Raw genomic sequence first — 22,292 nt, 5'->3', positions numbered from 1 at the left:
AAATAAAAATACAAAAGAATTATTATTTTCATTTGTTTTCTTAATTTGTTAGCTTTAATAATTTAATAAATAATTTTCTTATTGAAATAAAGTTTAGATTTAAGATTAAGTGGCGTTAATTGATTCTTTGGTTGCGCATGCGCCACCTGCAGTCTAAATGGCCGCCCATTGAAATAATAATCACCGCGATGCATGCGATAAACTTTACTTTCCCCAGCTACATTCCCTGCTGTCGGTCCACTTGCCGATACATCAATTTCATTTTTACTCGCACTCCCATGGTGAGCGCTCTCTTTACCAACAGGTATGTGATTATTTTCGCTCATCTGATTCAATGATGTGTGGTGATTCGAGCTGATTTTTGATCCACCTGCATTGCCACTACTCACATGAGCTAATTGATTCAAACCAGCCATGCTGTTTGGTGCCATGCTACTTAGTGCTAATGGTACCTCATGCAGTATGGGATTAATTTTCATCGGCTGGTAGTCCAATCCTACACCGGGTATATAACGATATGGCATTGGCGGTATAGGAATATAATAGATTTTGGAGTCCTTCTTCGTTTTCTTCGCTTTCGGACCGTTACCATGTTTGCGTAAATGCAGTGGCTTGGATGAGACAATCATGTCTTTGTAGATGTTTGCCAACGATGGACTGTGAAAGAGAACTTTGGAAGCAAGCGCTGATGTGGGTTTACGTTGCTGATATGGGTGTTGCTGCTGATGTTGTGCTGCATCCATTGAGAGCATATTTGTGGGATTGAACCCATAAGCACTAGCAAGTGTGCTTGGTAGTGTGAAGATCAATGTGTAGATAATAGCAGGAATCATGACGATGGCAGTAAAGTGACTATTCGGTGATAATTGGCTATGTTGGGAAAACATGCTGAAATGTATGAAAAAAAATTTTAATTAGTATGTATGTATCTTTAGAGTTTATTTACAAAGTAGTTATTATATATTTGGCCGAGCTCCTTCTCCTATTTGTGGCGTGCATCTTGATGTTGTTCTACAAATGGAGGGGCCTACAGTTTCAAGCCGACTGCGAATGGCAGATATTTTTTATGAGGAGCTTTTTCATGGCAGAAAGTGGAGGCTTGCCATTGCCTGCCGAGGGGTGACCGCTATTAGAAAAAAACTTTTTCTTCATTTTGGTGTTCCACGGAGATTCTGACCTACGTTCTCTCTGAATTCCGAATGGTAGTCACGCATTAACCCATTCGGCTACAGCGACCGCAAAGTAGTGTATAATAATGGAAAATACACTCCATTTAAAGCAACAGAATTTTTAGAAATCCAAATTACCAGCTCATATCACATTTTGTGACAAATGATCTCTCAATGCAGAGAGGCCTTCTTCTTTCTCTTCTACCTAATTCGTTTATCGTGGTCGTCATCAGAGTAGAGAATTCTCAGCCGTGGCTTTGCCTACTTTTTCATTGGAAAAGAATATTTATGCGGCAGATCCAAACCCAGCGCACAACCAAATATCCTCCTCGGCTGCTTCGCCTTCTCACATTAGCTCGCCCACAAACGCGTCGTCGGAAGTTACACAGAGGATACTTGAATGACGATCAGAGATTTTCCCCACTTGTGTGTACAACGGGAATCATCAATCTTTCCCAAGGACAGTACGGAAAATAACCAAACAAAACGAAGAGGAAGAATAAGCGAAAAAAGTGGAAACTGTTAAAACCAAGAAATAATACACACACACATACGCACAATTATGTATTGTTGACACAGCTCATAGTGGCATTTTTGAATTTTAAATTTTTGTAATATTTCAGTAAGAAAAATCCATTATAACTGTACGAAACGACAATTTTATTCAAGACAAAAGCGACAGAAATCAGAAGAATTTCATTGATTTGATGTTACTGATTGAGATTTGTGTCCACATGAACATAGTTCTTCGCTTATAACTTTTGTTTTTGTTTTTATTATTTTTGTTTTAAGTTCATATGAAAATATTCCATTTGCTAGACAAAACTGATAAGAATCAGTCCAATAAATATAAGCAAACCAATATAATATCTACTTTATAAATGCCAACTTTGTCGCTTTTGATGGGTTAAAACTTTGTTCTGAAATGAAACACCGGAATACTTTAGAACAATTTTCTAAAAAAAAATAGACGTATATTTACAACGAAATGTCCTTTGAAAAATTGTTGAAGATACAAAAAAAAGACATATTTTTAGGATTATGCCAACGTTTATATCTAAATCTTAATTTTTTGTTTATGAATGTGCAGGCATAGGGAGCTTCATATAACATTGCAATATTAAGGTTTTTAAAATGAGTGCATTTTTACGCTCTTACCAAGAATTAAGTCAGGAACTTATAAATTGTGATCAGAATGTGAATTTTTTGACTGAATTTATCGAGTTAAAACCTGGAGCGTTAACTGAGGGAGAATTTACTTAGACGAGACAAAATATTTCGCAGCGATTTTTAAATAACTTTCAATTCGAATATCGAGTGCGGTCGATTTCTCTTTTCTAATTACTGAAATATCTCTTTAATAGTGTTAAAAAAATGTGGTAGTGAAGCAGTAGGCGCTCATTATAGATTTTGCTCATTTTTAACACTGTGATGCTCTCATGTACTGAATTTCGTTAAGAAATTTTATTTTTTAAGCTTAATTTAAAATATGTATTTAAATATTTTTACTATAAATCTAAAGGAGATACACCTAGTTAGTGACTGATTTTAATCATTTTTGGAATTTTTCTTAACTGAAAACAATTGCACTGCATATAAAATTTCGTTAGTCTAGGAACGCTCCTTATTTTTTTCCAAAATGAAGCCGAATCAATGGTAGACCTTGCATTTTAGTTAGTGACATTTGGTAGATGCTATTGTAATTTTTTTTAAATTAAAACTTCATGTATTATTTAAAATATTGTAAAAGGTACGTATGCGTACTGGACAAGATTTTGATAATCGCTGCCCGTAAACTGCTTCTTGTAAAATTACAGAACTCTATCCACATGTCGACAGAACTCTCTTTCCCATGGCTTCATCGGTAGGAAAAGCAAAAAACCCTGCAACACAACCTGTAAAGTGCAATACACAAGTTAATAGTAGCTCTCTGAAACTCCCAAATTTTCCAGAAGATGGCGTATAAGTTCTTTTTATTTATAAAAATCTGGTTTTTTCGAATGAGCGTGCATGTAAAATTTTTAGTTAAATTAAGTTTTCAAATATGTCAAGTGTTAATATCTTGCAAACAAGTATATTTTTCACCACAGTATATTTATAACCACCTCTCACAAATGTATGTATCCCAGGTATTGAGAGATCCTAAAATAACATAAAAAACTAAAGGAAAGACTTCAGTCATAATTAAGACCAAAATATTGTTTAGATTGCTTGCATTTTGACCATTTGAGTGAGAGACTTGCTAATGCCCTAATGAAGTATGCCTTTGTGATAAATATGACGACACTGTTCAGTGACTAATCATATTCTTATAACCATAAGGTTTGAACTGTTTGGATAAGTGGATATCTGTATAATAATGATTGAGCAAAATTCGCCGTGGATTTGTTCTGTGGCAAAAAAAAAAATGGTGACTAAAAAAAGTTAACTATTTTTGTAGTAACCCTGAAAACCACCGAAAATTCGTCGTTAATATCGTTTTTTTTATTTTTGGTATATTTTTTGGACATTTGTGAAGAGAAGTTCTAAGAGAAGATTAAATAATATCGATCTGTAAATATATAAGTACATTTAAGATACATTTTGTTCTATGAAAATTCAATGATAATTTTCAACTCGCTAACCGGTAAATATTATATTAAATTCAAAGCAACAAAAAAAAAAAAAGAAAAAGAAAATTAGTCACCTATTGTATTTATCGAAGCATTGGGTATTATCAAGGAAATACAATTTCTCAGCACTCGAAAAATAAAATTAATGGCTCATCCGCCTTACAGACCTGACTTGGCACTTAAATGCGAGAACAACGTTTTTCAACGCCTGAAGAAAATGTTGAAGCCTTTGAATAGCTTTTGAAAATTCGATCAAGCGAATGCAGAAGTACTTAGTCTTGCCAAAAATTGACTTCCTAGCAGACTATTTTGAAAGACAATAAAGCCATTTTCAATATTATTTTACTGTGTTTTAATTTTAGGGCGTAACATATAAAAGGCAACCCTCGTATTCATATTTCTTCCAATCTCTCCTCCAATCTTACTCTTTGCACGTATTCACCAGATATGCGTACTTTGCTGTGCACTTGCTCAATTGGGTTTTAGCTCAAATAAGATAATTAATGCCGCCATAACCGAATAGGTGGTGCGTGACTACTATTCGGAAGTGTACAGATTCAAAACTCCTCGCATGAAACTTCAAATGATAGAAAAAGTTTTTCTCTAGTAGCGGTCGCCCCTCTTCAGACAATGGCAAACCTCCGATTGTATTTCTGTCATAAAAAATTTCCTCATAAAAAACCAATTGTCGTTCGGAGTCGGTTTAAAACTGTATATACCATAAATAGGAGAAGGAGCCAAACACCCAACAATGTGTGTAAGAGACAATTATGTATACATATACTTATATTTACTTTTATATTAGTTTGGGGAAATAGAAATCCCTTATTTTCTTGGATGATGTGATCTATTGTATATCTTATAAGTATCTATCAAACAATTTAAAATTTATTCTCGTTGTCAAGGTGACATTTCACACTAAAAAAGTTATTTTGCTGTTTTTGTTTGTTCCATTCAGTTGTGACTTACAGGGAGTTAACAATCCAAGACAACAAAAAGAAAATTCGATATATTTAACAGTTTTCACTTGATAATTGCGAAAATGCAAGCCAGGCCGCTGAAATTGTGAAGGGTATTTATAGTGCCGATACTGTAACAGCGAATTACGTGCTATTTTGGTTTCTTCGATTCAGTTCAGTCAGTTCGAAAACGTCGATAAAATCCCAGAAATATCCGAAGTTGGCCAGCATGTTAGTAGTCGTAGCATCGCCCAGGAGCTAAAAATGGTACGCAAAAATAATGTTTTTTTCCCCACAAATTAATATATAAGATAATACATTTGACCACTCTAGCTGGTTTCGATCAATATATATGGTAGTTACATATTTGAGGGAATCTGGTGCTACAGAAAATCATCAGCCGCTAAATTTTAGCAAACTTTGGTCGCATTGCCATATTCTTCTATAAGGGGTTGGGATGCTGGAAAATAGTTTCTCATACATTTTTATTTGCTTTCTTCATACCAAATCGGGATTTTTATTTTTTTGTTGTATGCTTCCTTAATCAACCGCTTACTTCAAGATAAGCTTACAATTGACAGTGCGGCTCAAACCGAACAAACGGTATAGACTTTAGTGGACCATTAAATTTCATGCATCGGATTGTCTCCATCAAAGCTTCCTGACTTATCATCATACAAAAGCACATAGCAGATTAGCTACGAAACTTATTGCTTACGAAACCATACAATTTTTAGTCAGTGGTCTAAAATATATAAAACTGATGTAATTATTATTTTAAGTCCATAACTACAAATGACTACTATTCAATGCAGAAAAGTCATCCAATTTAATGCGCTGCTTGAATATAATTGTATTTCGAATCAACGTAATAGATTTCTTAGGATTGCTGACATTTTTTTCTCCTGCATTTCACCTGTCCGCAAACAATGCCCGAAAATCATATAGGAAACAATTAACCGAATATGGCAACGAAGATGAGGTGTCAACAAAATTGTAGTTCCAGCGTTGGCGTTAAAAATAGCAGCAATGCCGCTGATCTTTCGTCAACTCGATGTGAAACTCGGTCCATGAACGCTCTATTGAAGTAGACAGTAATTTGAGTACACATTAATCAAAAAGGATGATTGATGATTAATAAACAGTCGGAATCGGAGAGTAAGTTATTTACACACAGGCACTTATATGAATACGTAAATTGTATGGAAGAGCATATATTGAAATTTGACATTTCAAAAATAGTAATAAAAAGAACAATTCGCTTTAAGTACTTTGTGTAATTATAATAACTACGTTAAGTGAATTGAAAGTTGATTGGGCGCATATGTGAAAGAAATTAATATTAAAAAAAAAAAAAAAAAAATACACAAAAACAAAAAAAGTATGGACAAACATATATCTTTGAACAATTAGCCACATTCACACAGATGATTACATAATTATATATTTAGAATAATTAACAGAATTTGATTGAGTTTAAATTGCGTAATTAATGTGCGCGTTCAGGCATAGCGACAGTTCGTCACGCAAAAATTGCCATGCATAGCTCCTTCACTCTGCCGCCCTGAGGCTAATCACTTGGCTGACAGTCAACGCTCGTGCAAAAAATCAACAATATCTCGCATCGCATGCTCCCCACCCATTTTGTTGGTTAAACAAGCAGACGCGTTCGTCAATCCATACGCTCGATGATCTATAGACTTCAGTATCGGTATCAGTTCGGCTATCGAATATCATCGCCTTAGGCTAAACTTTATATGATTAATGAACAGCACTTGAACGATTGATTAAAATCTGCTTTAATTGGCGACTAAATTCGTAACTACAAGCACACATGCACACGCACACCAGTATAAGTGTATAACAACTTCTTAAGGCGGACATTGGCTTTACATTTCAATGTTAAATAAGTATTTCTTTGCTGTTTGTGTTTTTTTGTTTCTTTTGTGTTTGCAAAGCAAATATCTTCTGTCGTGTGACCGCTATGGTCATTGGGATTTTGGGCAATGTGCCTTCGTAGACCGTATCCATTCTTGTTCTTTATGCAACTCGGCGGTTTAAAAAAATTTATGCAAATTAATTCATTGATAAATACACGACTAGAGTTGATGCATGGGTGTGCTCCTTTTCTGCTGTGCTACTACCATGTTTTTGTGAAACTTTTTTGTTTTTAACTTTGTGTTTGTATGAAGGTGTACAGTCTTATACACCAGTAAATGTAGGTAAAGTTCTGTTGTAATCTGTTGTATTCTGTGGTACTTCTAATCTTGTGTAAATTTTGCAAATATTGAGTCAAGCGTGTTGGAAAATTTATTTATATTATAAGTAGAATCCATGTTCTACTACTTGTACATAAATGTGAAGATCTTAGATATAGCTGCAATTTACGTATTAATTTTTTCAGTTGCAAACATAGGAATAAATTATGAAAACCCATTTGATTTAGAGTCTAGATAAAAAGTACAACTATAAATTGCGGCATAAGAAAGCGAAATCAACATTTAATAATAATATAAATAATAATAAATTCTGTCGCAAAAGTTCGCGGACTGTTACAAATTAATAAAACTAAAAAAGACTTTTGCAGAGTTGATTCATTTTATTCAAAATTTTGCCATCGCACCAATTTTGTATGTATGCACTTATGTACATATTTTACATCATTTTATATTTTCCAGAATGGGAAATATTTTCCTGCATTAGAAGAAACTGTACTTCCGTTAACAACAATTTCTGGTACTTTGCAGTCTAAATAAATGGTACAAATTTAGATTTACATCAACTAATCTACAAAGCTTGTATCTATAATAATAAAATTTCTCCAAATACAAACAAAACAACAAATTTTATAACCAAATTTTTGTAAAGGTGGCGCCTGTAGTCAAATCGGTTGGTATGGGACTACCAGTCGATAGTACCAGTGTTCGAAACCACGGGTGAGAGACATTAAATTATGGAAAGGGTCTTTTATAATAGCGGTCGCCTCTTGGCAGGGAATGGCAAAGCTGCGAGTGTATTTCTCATAAAAATCCATCTGCTGTTCGGAGTCGGCATAAAATTGTTGCAATATCAAGATGCACACCATCAGGATTGGGCATTCTGCACAGCAACTAAATTGCACTACCACTAACTTTTTAGTGGTAGTTAAAATAAGGGTTTTATTATCACTAAATCTTCAGTGTTTTAACTATCCATTTATTGCATTAACTTTTTAGTGCACTATGCCAAGCCATTTTTTCGGACTGCAACACCACAAACTTCCAAAAATTCATTACAGAGATAATATAAAATTAATGAAGGATTAATAGAATGAGTTGGAGTTAAGGAAAATTATATTGAAAAAAAATAATAATTGCATTTAATTCTGTTTCCAATATTTTTCTACTAACTTATAGATCTACTCAGCATCGAAACAGCAGACTGGGCCATAGAGAACAGTTTTCCGAGCTCTCAAATAAACTTCTACATCGACAGCCAAGTAGCCATCAAAGCAATATCAGCTGTAATGACAAACTCATACTGCATACGACAATACCGGAACAGGTTGGACGAACTAGGAACTGAAAAAAAGCCACCATCTACTGGGTTTTAGGACACAACGGAATTGAAGGAAAGAAGAAAGTGGATAATAGCCAGAGCAGCCGTAAATCTTCCTGTAGCTAGCACGGCCGGTATACAACCAACTCTCTTTAAGAACGACTAGATATAGATGAAGCAGCAGGATCGCGTAAATCAATGTACGCAGGCACAATGTCAGGTCTACAAAGTATATTTCCTCTCTTCCCAGGGAAGACTCTTCCCAGGGAAGAGTGTAAACTTGTAGTGGGGATACTGACCGGACACTGTCTCACTCTATCGTACGCGGCCAAACTGTAGCATGCACAATATGTAACGAAGTCAATGCGAGGGGAACTCTGGAACACCTACTCTGTCACTACCCTGCACTTAGCAAATCACGAATAAACAGCTTACGTTCTGCATCATTTTCAGCATTCGAAATACAACAAAATATAAAGATCTTTAACTCTCCAAACACTTGGTATCACAAGGGATCAATTTCTGGTCTATGTGCGATCTACAGGACCAGCCAAGCCCAACCTAACCTAACCTGTAACCATATGAAAACATGATAGAATTTTGAAATTTTTTAAAATCTTTTCATTTATGTAGTTAAAAATGTGGCTATATTGTAATTGTATCAAATGTAATTAGTTTTTGCTCAAACTTCAAACATTAACTATTTTTATAAAAATAAATAAATAATTGGCGCGTACACTTCTGTTAGGTGTTTGGCCGAGCGCCTCCTCCTATTTGTGGTGTGCGTCTTGATGTTATTCCACAAATGGAGGGACCTACAGTTTCAAGCCGACTCCGAACGGCAGATACTTTTATGAGGAGCAGAAATACACTCGGAGGTTTGCCATTGCCTGCCGAGGGGCGACCGCTATTAGAAAAATGTTTTTATTAATTCGAACCAACGACCTCTCTGTGAATTCCGAATGGTAATCACGCACCAACCCATTCGGCTACGGCGGCCGAACTCAACTTAATTTTAATATGCTTCTGCTGGTGTGAAAATTTTATAAACGTTTAAATACAATAAGCGTTTCTAATGGATTCACTGGGTACAAATAAGTCTATGTAACAGCCGATTCAAAATTCTTTTGTATCCAGCTGATACTGTGAAGCTGCTTCCTCTTAGAAAAAATACATAACCTGCAATAAGCTAGTGTCTATAGGCGAAATAATATGTTTATATGCAAGAGTATACAAATAATGATGCTTGTTCGAACGATAGAGGAAAAGCAGCTCAGAAGTAGTATTTTTACCTGTTAGATGGTGCTGATATCGGGATATTTCATAAAATCGTATTTACGATCGAATTTGTTTCATATTCATAATATATTACTTACAATGAGAAGAAGGACGGCAACGGCAAATCTCCGTTCGGCATCGACACTTAAAACTGTAGGTTTCTCCGTTTGGGGAAAATAATCACGACGCATACCAAAAATACGAGGATGAGGTCGGCCAAATACGCAATAAAGGGGGTAAACGCTGAATATATGTATATATATACTTATACGAGTACATATGACAAGAAATAGTCTTGTAAATATGGGCCCGTTGCTTCGTTTGGCTTTACTATTCACAAAAAGGATCCATGGACAAGAGTGCAGTAAGGGAGTGCAGCCTTTGGAGTATGGTATTTATATTCCAATGTATATGCAATTTTGTAGTCTTGAACTTTAATGAAGAAAAAAAAACTTCGTTTTTTATGGGCTTGATAACTTTCTACTGGAACTCTTGATAGTAAATACTCTTTAAATTTAAAAATATTTTTATAATTTGCATGGCTTCTGCTTACATGAGATATAATAATAATATATGGGCTGAAAAGTCGCGGGCCTAACACATAGAAGGCACTAATTTTTAGTGCATTCACCTTCTTTTCAGTTAGTACTAAGCTTAAAAAGACAGTTGTTAAAACTTCATGATATTCTATTCATTAGTTACTGAGTTATTGTGTTAAGAGTGACGCTACTTTTGTTATTTTCAAAACAATGGATCAAAAAATATCGTTCAAGCGAGGGCTGAGATCCATCAGAAACAAGAATAAAACGATGGTTTGCTGACTTTAAAAGTGGTCGTAGAGACACGTTGATGCACAACGCCAAGGACGTACAAATGAGGCGGTAACACCAGAAAACATCAAAAAATCCACAAAATCGTTTTGAAGGATCGAAAAGTGAAGTTGCATGAGTTAGTTGACATAAAAAAAATGTTCGCCGGTAGGAAATTTCACTCGAATCAAGAGGTTATCTTTGAGACTGAGGCCAATTTTGAGGAACAAGATAAATCGTTCTACAAAAGTGGTATTCAAATGTTAGAGCGGCGCTGAAATGATTGATAAAGCTAATATTGAACAAAAAAAAAACCTTTTTTCAGGTTGTGAAGGGTGAAAATCAGAAAAATTAATTTTTGTAGAAGTTCAGTACAAATTTTTCAATATAATTTTTTTTCAAAGTTTATGTACTTAATATATGTATATATATATATGTATATATATATAATTGGTGCGGTCACCCTGTTTTGAGTGTTTGCCCAGCTCCTCCTCCTATTTTCTGTGGCGTGCGTCTTAATGTTGTTCCACAAATGGAGGGACCTACAGTTTCAAGCCGACTCCGAGCGGCAGATATTTTTTATGAGGAGCTTTTTCATGGCAGAAGTACACTCGGAGGTGTGCCATTGGCTGCCGAGGGGCGACCGCTATTAGAAAAAACTGTTTCTTAATTTTGGCATTTCATCAAGATTTGAATCTACGTTCTCTCTGAATTCCGGATAGTACTCACACACCAACCCAATCGGCTACGGCGGTGTACTAAATATACATATTGTAATGAAATCGTCTGACGAAAGCACTGTGCCTCCAACAAATAGATGTGAAATTATCTTAACTTGTTAAAAATGAGTTTTTATAAATCATAGCATATGTCAGTAGTGAAATTGTACAGAAATAAAAAGAAATATTGACAATTATATGCTGTTTTGTAAGGGCGTAACCCAGAAGTCGAACAAAATCTAATTTACTTCAATAAATGTCGTAACAATGTTTTTAAGGTTTTTTTTTAGTTCTTTTTATGAAATATGTTTATAATTTATATTTAGTATTCTCCAGAAAAATCATTTTCAGGCAGATTACAGCTATTGCTATTGCTATACTTTATAGCCAAAAATCTCTAAATAAATTTGAGCAAGATTTATGGATCTAGCTTAAATACATTTCTATTGGATAGATTTTAGCGATGAATAAAATGAGTCGGTTAATATATGCCAGCTGGTTTTTACATGTCGTTGAAATTTAGATTCTAACATATTTGCCATAGCTAAAAATCTACATCGGCCGCTGTAGAAGGATTGGTTGGTGCCTGACTACCATTCGACGCAGATTCAAAGCCCCAGGAAGGAAAAATGGTTTCTAATAGCGGCTGCTTCGCGGCAGGCAATGGCAAACCTCCGAGTGCATTTCTGCCATGAAAAGCTTCTCTTACAAAACGGTTTACCGTTCAGAGTGAGGATAAGACTGTAGGTCGCCCCATTTGCGGAAAAGATCAAGACACTCACTGCAATTAGGAGGAGGAGCTCATATATAAAATATATATATCCTTATATATCCTTATATATATCCTCCTCCTATTGCAGTTCTTAAAAAAATCCTTAATAATTTATAGGAAAACATGACAAATTCCAATATTAAAAGTATCAAAAAAACAAAAATATGTGTGTATGCCCAAGGTGGCGCAGAATTAATCTTAATCTCAATCTTAAGTTAATACTAAATAAAAAATCATTTTGAGTGATGGAAATCTTTATTTTGACCATTACGCTCTTCATTGCTTGTCTGTTTATATGCTGCAACTGTTTAGTTGACAAGTGCCAAATTTGTTTGACGTACGTCATTTGCGTTTTTTTTAATTCGACAATAATACCGGGAACAAAAGTTTGCTAGCGCAGGTAAGCGAGAAATTTGGACTGTAGTATCTATTGGAATAAGTTAGTAGAAATAAATGGAAAATAATGTTTTTTGCTTTTTGTTTTCCAAATTTTTTTATTCCCTTTTTCTTTATGTATTTCTTTAATATTATAATATGAAATTCAAAAATTAAAAAAAATATTCCCATTAATTTGTGTCGTAGATTTGCTTTAGGAAGTGATTATAAATAATGTAGGCTACGAAATTAAATTATTTTAATAAAAGAATGAAATCACAACGTACTCATTTTCCCAAGGCTCCTTATTAATATGATAACATATTTTTTGTTTTCTCGCAAAATGAAAAGGAGTTGCGGTACAGTTTTTAATCATTCTTTTAGAACAAATTTAGCTATAAATGTAAATAAAATCTAATATTTCTTTTCAACTAAAATTAATTAAATTTTAAATTAATTAATCATTTTTTGAAGATTTTTTAGATAAAAGATCCAAAATCACATTTAAGAAGCATCACCTAGCGCTCGGCAATTTTTAGCGTTTTGGAGTTTTGGAGATTTTTAGAGTTTTAGCAGCAGCGAATGCTACAAAAATGGATGCCGTTAAAGAGGGTTAGAGCCCTTCGGTGTTAACACTGCGTTATTAACAAACTTTTTCCGATTCTCATAAAATGTTTCATAATTTATCTTTCATACGATAGTTAAGGAAAAGCGGGTAGTTAAGGAAAAAGTTTTACATCTTTCACTTCACGTAAATATTAGGTAATTTGTGGCAATTTACAAGCCTCATTTCGATTACTAATTCAATTTAGGCCACTAGGCGGTACTGCTTGTGTAAGTACATAGTAATATCACACGTGCATATTCAACAGTTAACTAAACCAAAGATTTAAGCAACGAACCTGTTTTTGAGAAGTGTGAACTAATATTAACTAGTATACAACTGTAAGTAGAAGTTATAAGGGTCAAATAGAGCTGTAAGGTTCAAATTGATTTTTAAGACAGACAATCTCTTTTATAACTGAGGTTTTATAGATTACGTCATTCACTTAAATTCAAAAATATTAAAATATTGTTTTGTATTTTTCTTAACTCCAACAGCTTTACAACGAAAAAAATTAAAACATTTTTTTTCAAAGCAAGCAGTTGAATGAATATAAGAGATAAGATATTATTGAGACTTTTTTCATACACAATCGCCATATAAAATTTTAATACATTGGTTCAACGTCCCCAATAATTCTGTGTATTTCAATTTGACTAATTTTCGCAACACATCTTTATCACAGCCAAAATTGTTATGTTGTTTTGTTTTATAACTTTTTGATAAACTTATTTAAATCACGTTGTTTTTTTTTTTACGTTTGCCGTAATTAACACTCACTTGAAATAATTTATGACGCAGGTGCTTATTTATATAAAATAAAATAATACGTATTCAATTTGTTTTTATTTTCAATTAACTGAAGTCTCGTTTCTTTTTTTATGTATTGCCTGTCAATTATCGCGACATTAGTACTTTGCGAGTTACTTTTCACTAATTCAATTAATTTTGTAAAATTGTTTACAACGCGAGGATACAATGTAAAATGATTACACCTCGATGGTGCAGAGCGCACTAACTTCGGAACCGTTTCAATTCACAGATAGCTTAAGATTAAATATTTGGTGCGAACGCCTCGAGTTGCGGCAAATAAATGAGATTTGCGTTGTAATTCGTTTTTCTTAAAAGCAGAAATTCATGGTAAGCGCAGCTAGCCATACCAAGCCAAGCAACCAAGTATTTGCCGACAGAATCTTCGCACCACACGCAGATCAGCTGTGTAAGTAGGCTTTGCAATGGTGGCGGGTGATATGAGAGACGGTGAGAGACGCGCTGTTGTGAGCATCGCTACCAGCGAAACAGAGCACGGGAAAAGTCATTTGGAATACTTAGTGGTAGCGTTGGTGTCGGCTATGGTGGCAATCTATATGCACATGCATACATATATACTCATGACCGTGACAATGCTAAGAGCGTTTACAGCAGCACCAGTGTCATGAACAGTAGCAAAAAGTTGACAATTGATGTGCGGCAATAGTAGCCGTTTACTGATATCTACTTAGCTGTTGGACGTTTTTGCAACCTGATGCGTCTAGTTTATGTCTGACTGCTGATCATTTTCGGTGGTCGACGTTTGATATACTCGTAACAGTGTAGCTGATGGTGAGTGTCGATAATGAGTGAGTGGTGAGTGGTGTTAATGTTGGGCATAGCAATGCAAAGCTTGCAATTGAATAATGCACGGCACACGGTGCAACTTCATTGGTAAAAAATAAAAATAAAAACAACGATTGTGGGGAACTCTAAAATATTAGGTGTAATATTAAGGGAAAGTCATAGTTCAGTGGAAGCCATATTCTTTTTTTTCCTGTGTGACTTCTTGGGGATCCAACAGCACTCCAAACTCCAATATTTTTTCACAAATACTTTGACTTGCACTATTTGCCACCCAATCTCCATTCCTAGCCGTGTTAAAACAATTGAAACATTCTTTTAAAGATAAAACTCCAACTATAAAAGTGAAGTTGTGTTCTATTTAAATTATACAACAGTTTCGATATTTCCCACGAAAACTTTGGTATTGTTCAGCATATACTTACATATGACGTTTTCGTTTAAGAAGAAATTTAGTTGTAGATATTTATATCTTGCTTTATTTATGATACGATTGAATTAATATAATTTTAAAATCAGTTTTCAAATACTGTAAATGCTACTTAACAGAAGCAATAAATAATGGAGTCAATAAAAAAAAAAATTTGTTGCGTTCTTTTTTCAGTGAGTTGAAACATCTGTCTCACCCAATGGTTGGAATTAACTCGAGAAAATTTTCGTGCGATGATTTATTATGATTTTCGAAGTGGATTATCGAGATAGGAGTGCATTGATCAACACACTTCGACTTTTGGCGTTGAGGCATCACACTTAGCCATTGTGAGAGGCTAGTAGAACTAGTTCCAACGTGGGTGTCGATCCTAGAAGGATAAATTTCGTGAAGGATATTCAAAATGGGTTGTTGTGCCATAAACAACTCATGATGTGCGTCGATTGCTATAGCAAGCCCGTCGTATCGGGCCCAACATATCGCGAGATCGGGGCATTCTTAGGCATTAGCGGCAAAGAAATTCAGCCGAGGTTATTCAAAGCACGTCTATGACATCGTGACAGGGACGTATCATGGATCTATGCATATAAGTTGGAAATAAAACAACAATCGATAGTATGGGTGTTCCAAGGCGAGCTTAATCCAACAAAATTTGTTCGTGGGAAAAGCAACTCAAAGCAAATGGTCGTTTGTTTTTTCGGGACATCTTGTAATTTCGCAACTGTACCTCTAGAGAAACTTAAGGGGACAGATACCTGTAAAATTTCGAAATTTTTTCATAAAATGTTAATGTAATCCTTTAAGAATATGGAAAAAAAATTTTAGAATGTAAATTAAAGTATTTCTTATATTATAGATCGTCAACCGTGACGAGTCTATTCTTTGCGTTCGAGCGCTGGGAGAGGTATGGTTACGTTACCGACTTTAGCCGCGTTTTTCTTAAAACTATATTTTTCGAATTGGCGTACACGATAACTGACTCCCTGAAATTTTGTATGTACACATCTTTACAAGTTTTCGAAAATTTTTCGGAAAAATAATTTTTTCGCACCAAAAATAGTAGGAAAATTCGCCCCAAAATTAATTTTTTTTAAGCATTTTATTCCGCGAATTTTTTTTTTCTATTTTTTTTTTTAAATTTATATAGAAATTATGACATTAATAAACAAGCAAATTTTTGGTTTTTTGTATTCAGGTCACTGACGCCGATGCTACAATGCCCGCCGATTGAGAAGCCCCTCTGCGACCTTCCTGGAAGAATTGAGTGTACATCCGCCATTTTAAGTTATTAAAATAAAAAAATATAAATTTTTATTACTTATAATGTATAAATAAACTGTATGCCAATAATTTTAATGAAAATCAGGGAAAATATGGCCTTTTAGGTATTTGTCCCTTTAAAACAGTTAATACTGAGTGGTCCACAACCATTTGCTTGCCAGAATTTTTTGGAGAATCAAGGAAAACCATCTGCCGAAAACGGATGCAAGCTCTCACGTATCGGCTCATACAAGAGCACTGCAACACTTCAAAGACCCAATCAATGCATCATTGGCCTTACAACCCTATTTTGGCATCTAATCATTTCTATTCGTTGCCGAATATTAAAAAAAGGCGAGGTTAACGTTGTGCAACACTTAAACTTAATAAGCTGTTGAAGCCCTTAAACAGTTCGTTTTGGAGGTATCCATTTCTGAGCAGCAAAAATCCTTTGAAAATTGGCTGAGCCGGAATGCAAAAGTGTATATATACAGGGTGCGCCATCTTTTATGTCGGTATGAAAACATGGAATAGCTTTGTATGTGAGGTATTTTTATTTGGTTTGGTTATTTACAATTTATTGAAAGTATTTTTTGAATACAATATCAATCAAGGGGCCACCTTTATTAGCAATTACAAACTGCGATCCTTTTTCTGCATTTGTCATCACCTTGTCAAGCATTTCGGGTTTTATATCGTCGATTTCGCGGTGTTTCGGTGTAAAGCGATTCATGGTTGAAATTATACTGAATTGACGTTTCGAAAGCATGTATGTTGAAGTCGATCGGTTAACAAAGTTATTCAGTACTTACATACCGAAATAAAAGATAATAGCCATCAAAAAACTTTTTCCACTTTTTGGTTTTTCACTGAGATTCGGATCTACGTTCTCTCTGAATTTCGAATGATAGTCACGCACCAACTCATTCGGCTACGGCAGCCGCATATAGTATATATAATTAATATGAGTGGAGAAGTTGAGTTTCATGCCAAAGTATATTATTGGGATACAGGTATCCTTAATTACAGTAACATATTTGTGGGAAACTTTTAGAGTTTGCTTTCTAGTAAATGAGTGGAAACATAATAAAAAAAAAATACAAGTACAAGGTGGCACAAAATTAATCATCCAATTTGTGTTTGATTAACTGGAAATCTTGGCCATTATACGCTCCATTCCTTGTCTTTTTGTATACTGCAGCTCTCTAGTTCTCAAGTCTCAAATATGGCTGACATATGACGCCATTTGCAAAAAGTATAAATCTAGGGTGATTAATTTTGCGCCACATTGCATATCGGCTTACAATTGAAATACAAAGAAGTCTTGCAAAGTTAAGATTTGTTTGTTTTAAGTTCATCTGTATAGAAATTCAGAAGTTGAGGAGCATTTAAACAACGGATTCCTGATTTTCGATTATCAGTTTAGTTATTTCTATATATACACAGACCAATTTTCAATGTTGTCAGAATTTAAAATAACATCACCCGTTTTGTGATAGAAACTCACAGTATATACTTGTAATACATGAAAAGAAAAAGCAGCTGTAAACACCAGATGTGAGTATGTAGCTGCAGGTGATGAGATTTGGCTAGTGATAACAATTTATCTTATTGCCCAATTTTGTATGAATATATACATACAATTGCGATCTTTATATTGCTAATTTTTATTTGAAAATTAATTTTTAAATTTTAATTTTCTTCAAAATAGCAAATTTTATGGGAGCTGCCGGTGTGTTTATTCATCCAGCAACTTTGATTAATTAGTTTACATCGCAAGATTTCTTCCACAATTCTGTGTTGAACTGGGTTATGGGTTAACAAGATATTTTATTTTTACAACAAATAAGAGACAATTTAATATGCCTGCTACTGATTTGTGCGTAACACTAGAGCTACCAACAGCTGTTATTATACCTATTTCTACCAAACCGGTCATTTTGACCGGGGCGATATTTAGTTGACAAAATTTAAAGATTGAAAGAAAAGTTTTATTTCCAAAATTTTAATTTTGCAGGCGCATCATTTATACATCTACTTAAGGGGTTACATACGTACAGAATTTTCAAAAAAATTTTCTTATTTAGTTTTAGGCGTATTTCTGTGGAAGTCGATTATAAAAATTCCCCATGGATACAAAGTTATCGTAGACAATGTAGCTGCCCGACGAAAGTTTGATGTGCACAGGTAGCTGTCCTTAAATGTTTAAACTCGTTTTTCTCGAAACTACTTTTCCGGTACGGTCTGCATGATAACTCATGCAGTTTTTAATATTTTTTGATACGGTTGTTTAAAACATTCGAAAATATTTTCTCTATAGCATGTCGAGCCGGATTTTTGATATTTTTATTAAAAAATTTTATAAACATAATTAAAGTGTGACATTATTGACGTAAACCGCATAATTTTTTTAAATGCCATAAATTGCAAAATTTTTCGAAATCAGAAATCCGGGTCGATAGACTATAACTACAATTTTATTTTACAAGAATATGTTTACTTTTTACAAATCCATCAACATTTCAAGGAGAAATGATGACGACGTGGAGGAACTTTGTTTTCATTGTACTTTGGGTCACGTGATTTTTATTTACTAATTTCTGTAAAGAAAAATTAAAATACATTTTTTTATGAAGTTTAAGTACTAATAAACAATGTATTCAATTTGTTATATTTATTTATATTGTTATTTCTTCTAAAAACAGTTTTTCTCTTAGCGCGTTTTTGGCGCTGCTGGACTTATGTAACCCCTTAAAGTATATTACATACAAAGTAGTAATACTATTTTTTTAGATTTAGTTATAATTTGGATCCCCACAATCATCATGTATATAGATTTTCTTTAATATACATTTATCACGTACGTATTTTATACAACCAATACATACATACATAGGCATATTCATGGCTTTATTTTCATTACAAAAACCTATTTGGCAAGTTCTCATATTCTTATAATAAAACTTTCAGGGCCGTTCAAGATGTTACTCAAATTTCCTTGTTTAGATAGATCTTTATACTATGCGGAAAGTTCTTCTGCTCTGGTCCCCACTTTTTGTACCATAAGTAGGACAATTTTAAATTCTTAGTTGCAGATACACCATAAGCATATAAAATTGCAAGAAAATAGTACAAATTTTTTGGGATAGATCCCATTTCCACCAAGTACGTCGTTTTACACTAAATGCATCACAAAATGCAAAATTCTGAAAATTTGGGAAAAACTTTAATTACATTTTGTGCAAATTTTGATTCGCCGCCGCCGTAGTGGTGCTACTTCAAGCCACCATTCTGAGAAGTTTTCATATTATTTTCATATTGAAGACGTTAAAAATATTGGGTATATCATTAGAATAGAAGTGGGATGTCAAAATAATGTACAATATTATTAAATACATGAAATTAGAAAAAGTCATATTATTATAAAATATTAAATGATAGTTAAGGGGACAGATATCTGTAAACGGCCATATTTTCCCTGATTTTCATTAAAATTATGTAAAATAAAGAAGTCAATAAATTTTGGCATACAGTTTATTTATACATTAAAATAATATAAATTTTTATTTTTTTATTTTAATCATTTAAAATGGCGGATGTACACTCAATTCTTCCAGGAAGGTCGCAGCGGGGCTTCGTGCACGCCAATTCGAAAAATATAGTTTTGAGAAAAACGCATCTAAAGTTTGAATACAACGTAACTATACCTCTCCCAGCGCTCGAACGCAAAGAATAGAGTCGTCACGGTTGACTATCTATAATATAAGAAATACTTAAATTTACGTTCTAAAATTTTTTTCACATATTCTTAAAGGATTATATTAACATTTTATGAACAAATTTCGAAATTTTACAGGTATCTGTCTAATTAAAGAGAAAATTTGTCGAACAATTGATTCAACCAGTCGGTAGTTCTAGTGTTAATCATTTAGCATCATTTGGTTGAATTTAAAAAGTTGTTACTTACTTTACTTGATCCTCCTAACGCAGAAGCTGTTAATGCAGACATTCCAAATCCATGATTGCCTCAGTAGATGGCTGTAGTGATTGATATCTCGTAGAATCTGGATAAAACAATTTAAAATTTATGACCGTTGTCAAGGTGATATTTCACACTAAAAACATCATTTTGCGGGTTCCATTCAGTTGTGAGTTACAGGGTATCAACAGTGGAAGTCAACAAAGAGAAAATTCGGTACATTTTACTATTTTTCTTTGATAAAGGCGAAAGTGCATGCCAGGCCGCTGAAATTGGGAATGGTGTGCAATTTTGGTTTCCTCGATTGCGTTTAGGCATTTTTGATGTTAAAGAAAATATTGACAATGCCGCTAAAATCCCAGAAATAATCGAAGTTAACCGGCATGTTAGTAGTCGCAGCATCGCCCAGGAGCTAAAGATCGACTATAAAACAGTTTTAAACCATTTGCGCAAAATTGAATGAATTGAATTTTAAACTAAAAAAGGAATATTATATCTTTAAATGGCTGAGATACTGTATAATTATAAAATAATAGAAATATTAAGATATCTTCTAGATACCACCTAACTAAATACTAAATCCAGGATGGGTTTTAGCTTGCACTGTATGTGTAGGTACCCATATTACATAGACGTGTATGTAGTAATATCTCAATCAATTGTCTTGAGGTGTTTTGTTTTTGCGAAATTCCAGATATAACATTTTTACGGCACATTGAGCTACGTCATCTGCTTTGCCTCTTTCACACAACCATCATTACCGCCAATTCGCCCTGTGTACTTATGCATGGTAAAACGATTTTAGAGGTCTGCTCATGATCAGATCATTGATCGGCTCTCAGCGAATTTGAAAGAATTAGCTGATTGGCTGACGAAACCGGGGTCAAGGAGTTACGAAACAACTGAGATTATGTAAATAAAATAAGAAAAAAATCAACATGGTCTTCGATCATTTTGCTTCGTTGCTGTTTGCACAACGACTGATTGGACGAGTGTGTGAATACGTGTGAAATGAGCGGGCAGAATTCTACAGACGTGTCCCTATTACGTGGTTGTATGCAAGTAAAAACAATCTTCTTATTCCTACTTTTTGACAGGCACCTAAGTGTGTGATGGTGTGAGTGCTGTGTATTTGGCTTGAGCATATTGGCGTGGTTGTCGTGCCAAATTAGAATTTTATGATAAGATTAAAAACAATAAAATTACAATAACAAATATTTTTAATAGACTTCTTAGGTATAATATTGTTTTTTATTGAGAAATATCTATATTTATACGACATTTTTTAGACCTTTTGATACGACTTTCAACGAAATTTGCAAATTTTTCATACAATCATGTTAAAGAAAAGAGCATTTTGGAATCAAGTGATCTCTCTGGACATTTTTTAACGACCAGCTAACAGTATTTTTACTTATGAAGCTGCACAATGGACATAGCAGCCGAATTTACTCTCACAATTTTTTTTTTATCAAAGCAGATGGTCAAGCTTGGGATCATCCTTGGCTTGTACATAATACGAGGCATTCAATTTTCAAAAGTTCTCACAACCACTTCTAGTGGTTGATACATCTATCTATCTGGTAAATTTTTCCGCTGAACCAAAATATGATAGTCTCTTATTGCAAAAGACGAAGAATTTTCAGGATATTTTAAAATTTCGATTTTTTCGAGCTTTAAAAAGGGGTAAGACTGCTAAAACTACGTCCTTCGTGAACCATAGGAAGCTTAGTGAATTTTAGGTTAGCCTCGCCAGAGAAAAACATTATCAGCTGGGAAGTGTCAAAGTTATGGTGGATCAAAATCTAAATTTGATAAAATTTTTTGCTATTTTCTTTCTTATTTTAATTATTTTTAAAGAAATATAAAATAGCCCACGTGTTGCTATATCTGTTTTATAATGAACGTTTCACGTCGTTCCGAATCGTAATTGGATAAAAACTGAAAATGTTATAGGAGGTGTAATTAACTAACCTATATTTACTTTAAATCTTTAACGCAAATAAAAGTACTTAAAATTCAGTTTACTAGGAGCGAAGATATTGATATTTAGTAGCCTTATTTTTTTACAGCTCGAAAAATCGAAATGTCGAAAATCTCGAAAACCATTATATTTCTACAATATGCAACAATCATACGAGTACTCATAAGTACTTAAATGCCGCGGTTATTTTT

General features: G+C 33.9%; 1 protein-coding gene across 2 annotated transcripts; it reads right to left on the bottom strand.

Moving 5' to 3' along the window:
• Positions 1–59: 59 nt before the first annotated feature.
• Positions 60–20,202, bottom strand: LOC129252988 (uncharacterized). Of its 2 annotated transcripts, none has more exons than XM_054891198.1 (2): positions 20,106–20,202; positions 60–888 (listed from the first exon to the last, which is right to left on the bottom strand). In XM_054891198.1, the coding sequence occupies exon 2, from the start codon at positions 885–887 to the stop codon at positions 63–65; it is 825 nt and encodes a 274-aa protein (XP_054747173.1). In that variant the 5' UTR covers position 888; positions 20,106–20,202; the 3' UTR covers positions 60–62. The 2 variants fall into 2 exon arrangements, with proteins under 2 accessions (XP_054747173.1, XP_054747172.1); XM_054891197.1 differs by lacking the exon at positions 20,106–20,202 and adding an exon at positions 13,615–13,908.
• Positions 20,203–22,292: the final 2,090 nt, after the last annotated feature.

This window comes from Anastrepha obliqua, chromosome 1 (assembly GCF_027943255.1).
Source record: "Anastrepha obliqua isolate idAnaObli1 chromosome 1, idAnaObli1_1.0, whole genome shotgun sequence".
In the NCBI taxonomy this organism is placed as follows: Eukaryota; Metazoa; Arthropoda; class Insecta; order Diptera; family Tephritidae; genus Anastrepha; species Anastrepha obliqua.
This window is presented reverse-complemented; position numbering and strand designations above follow the sequence as displayed.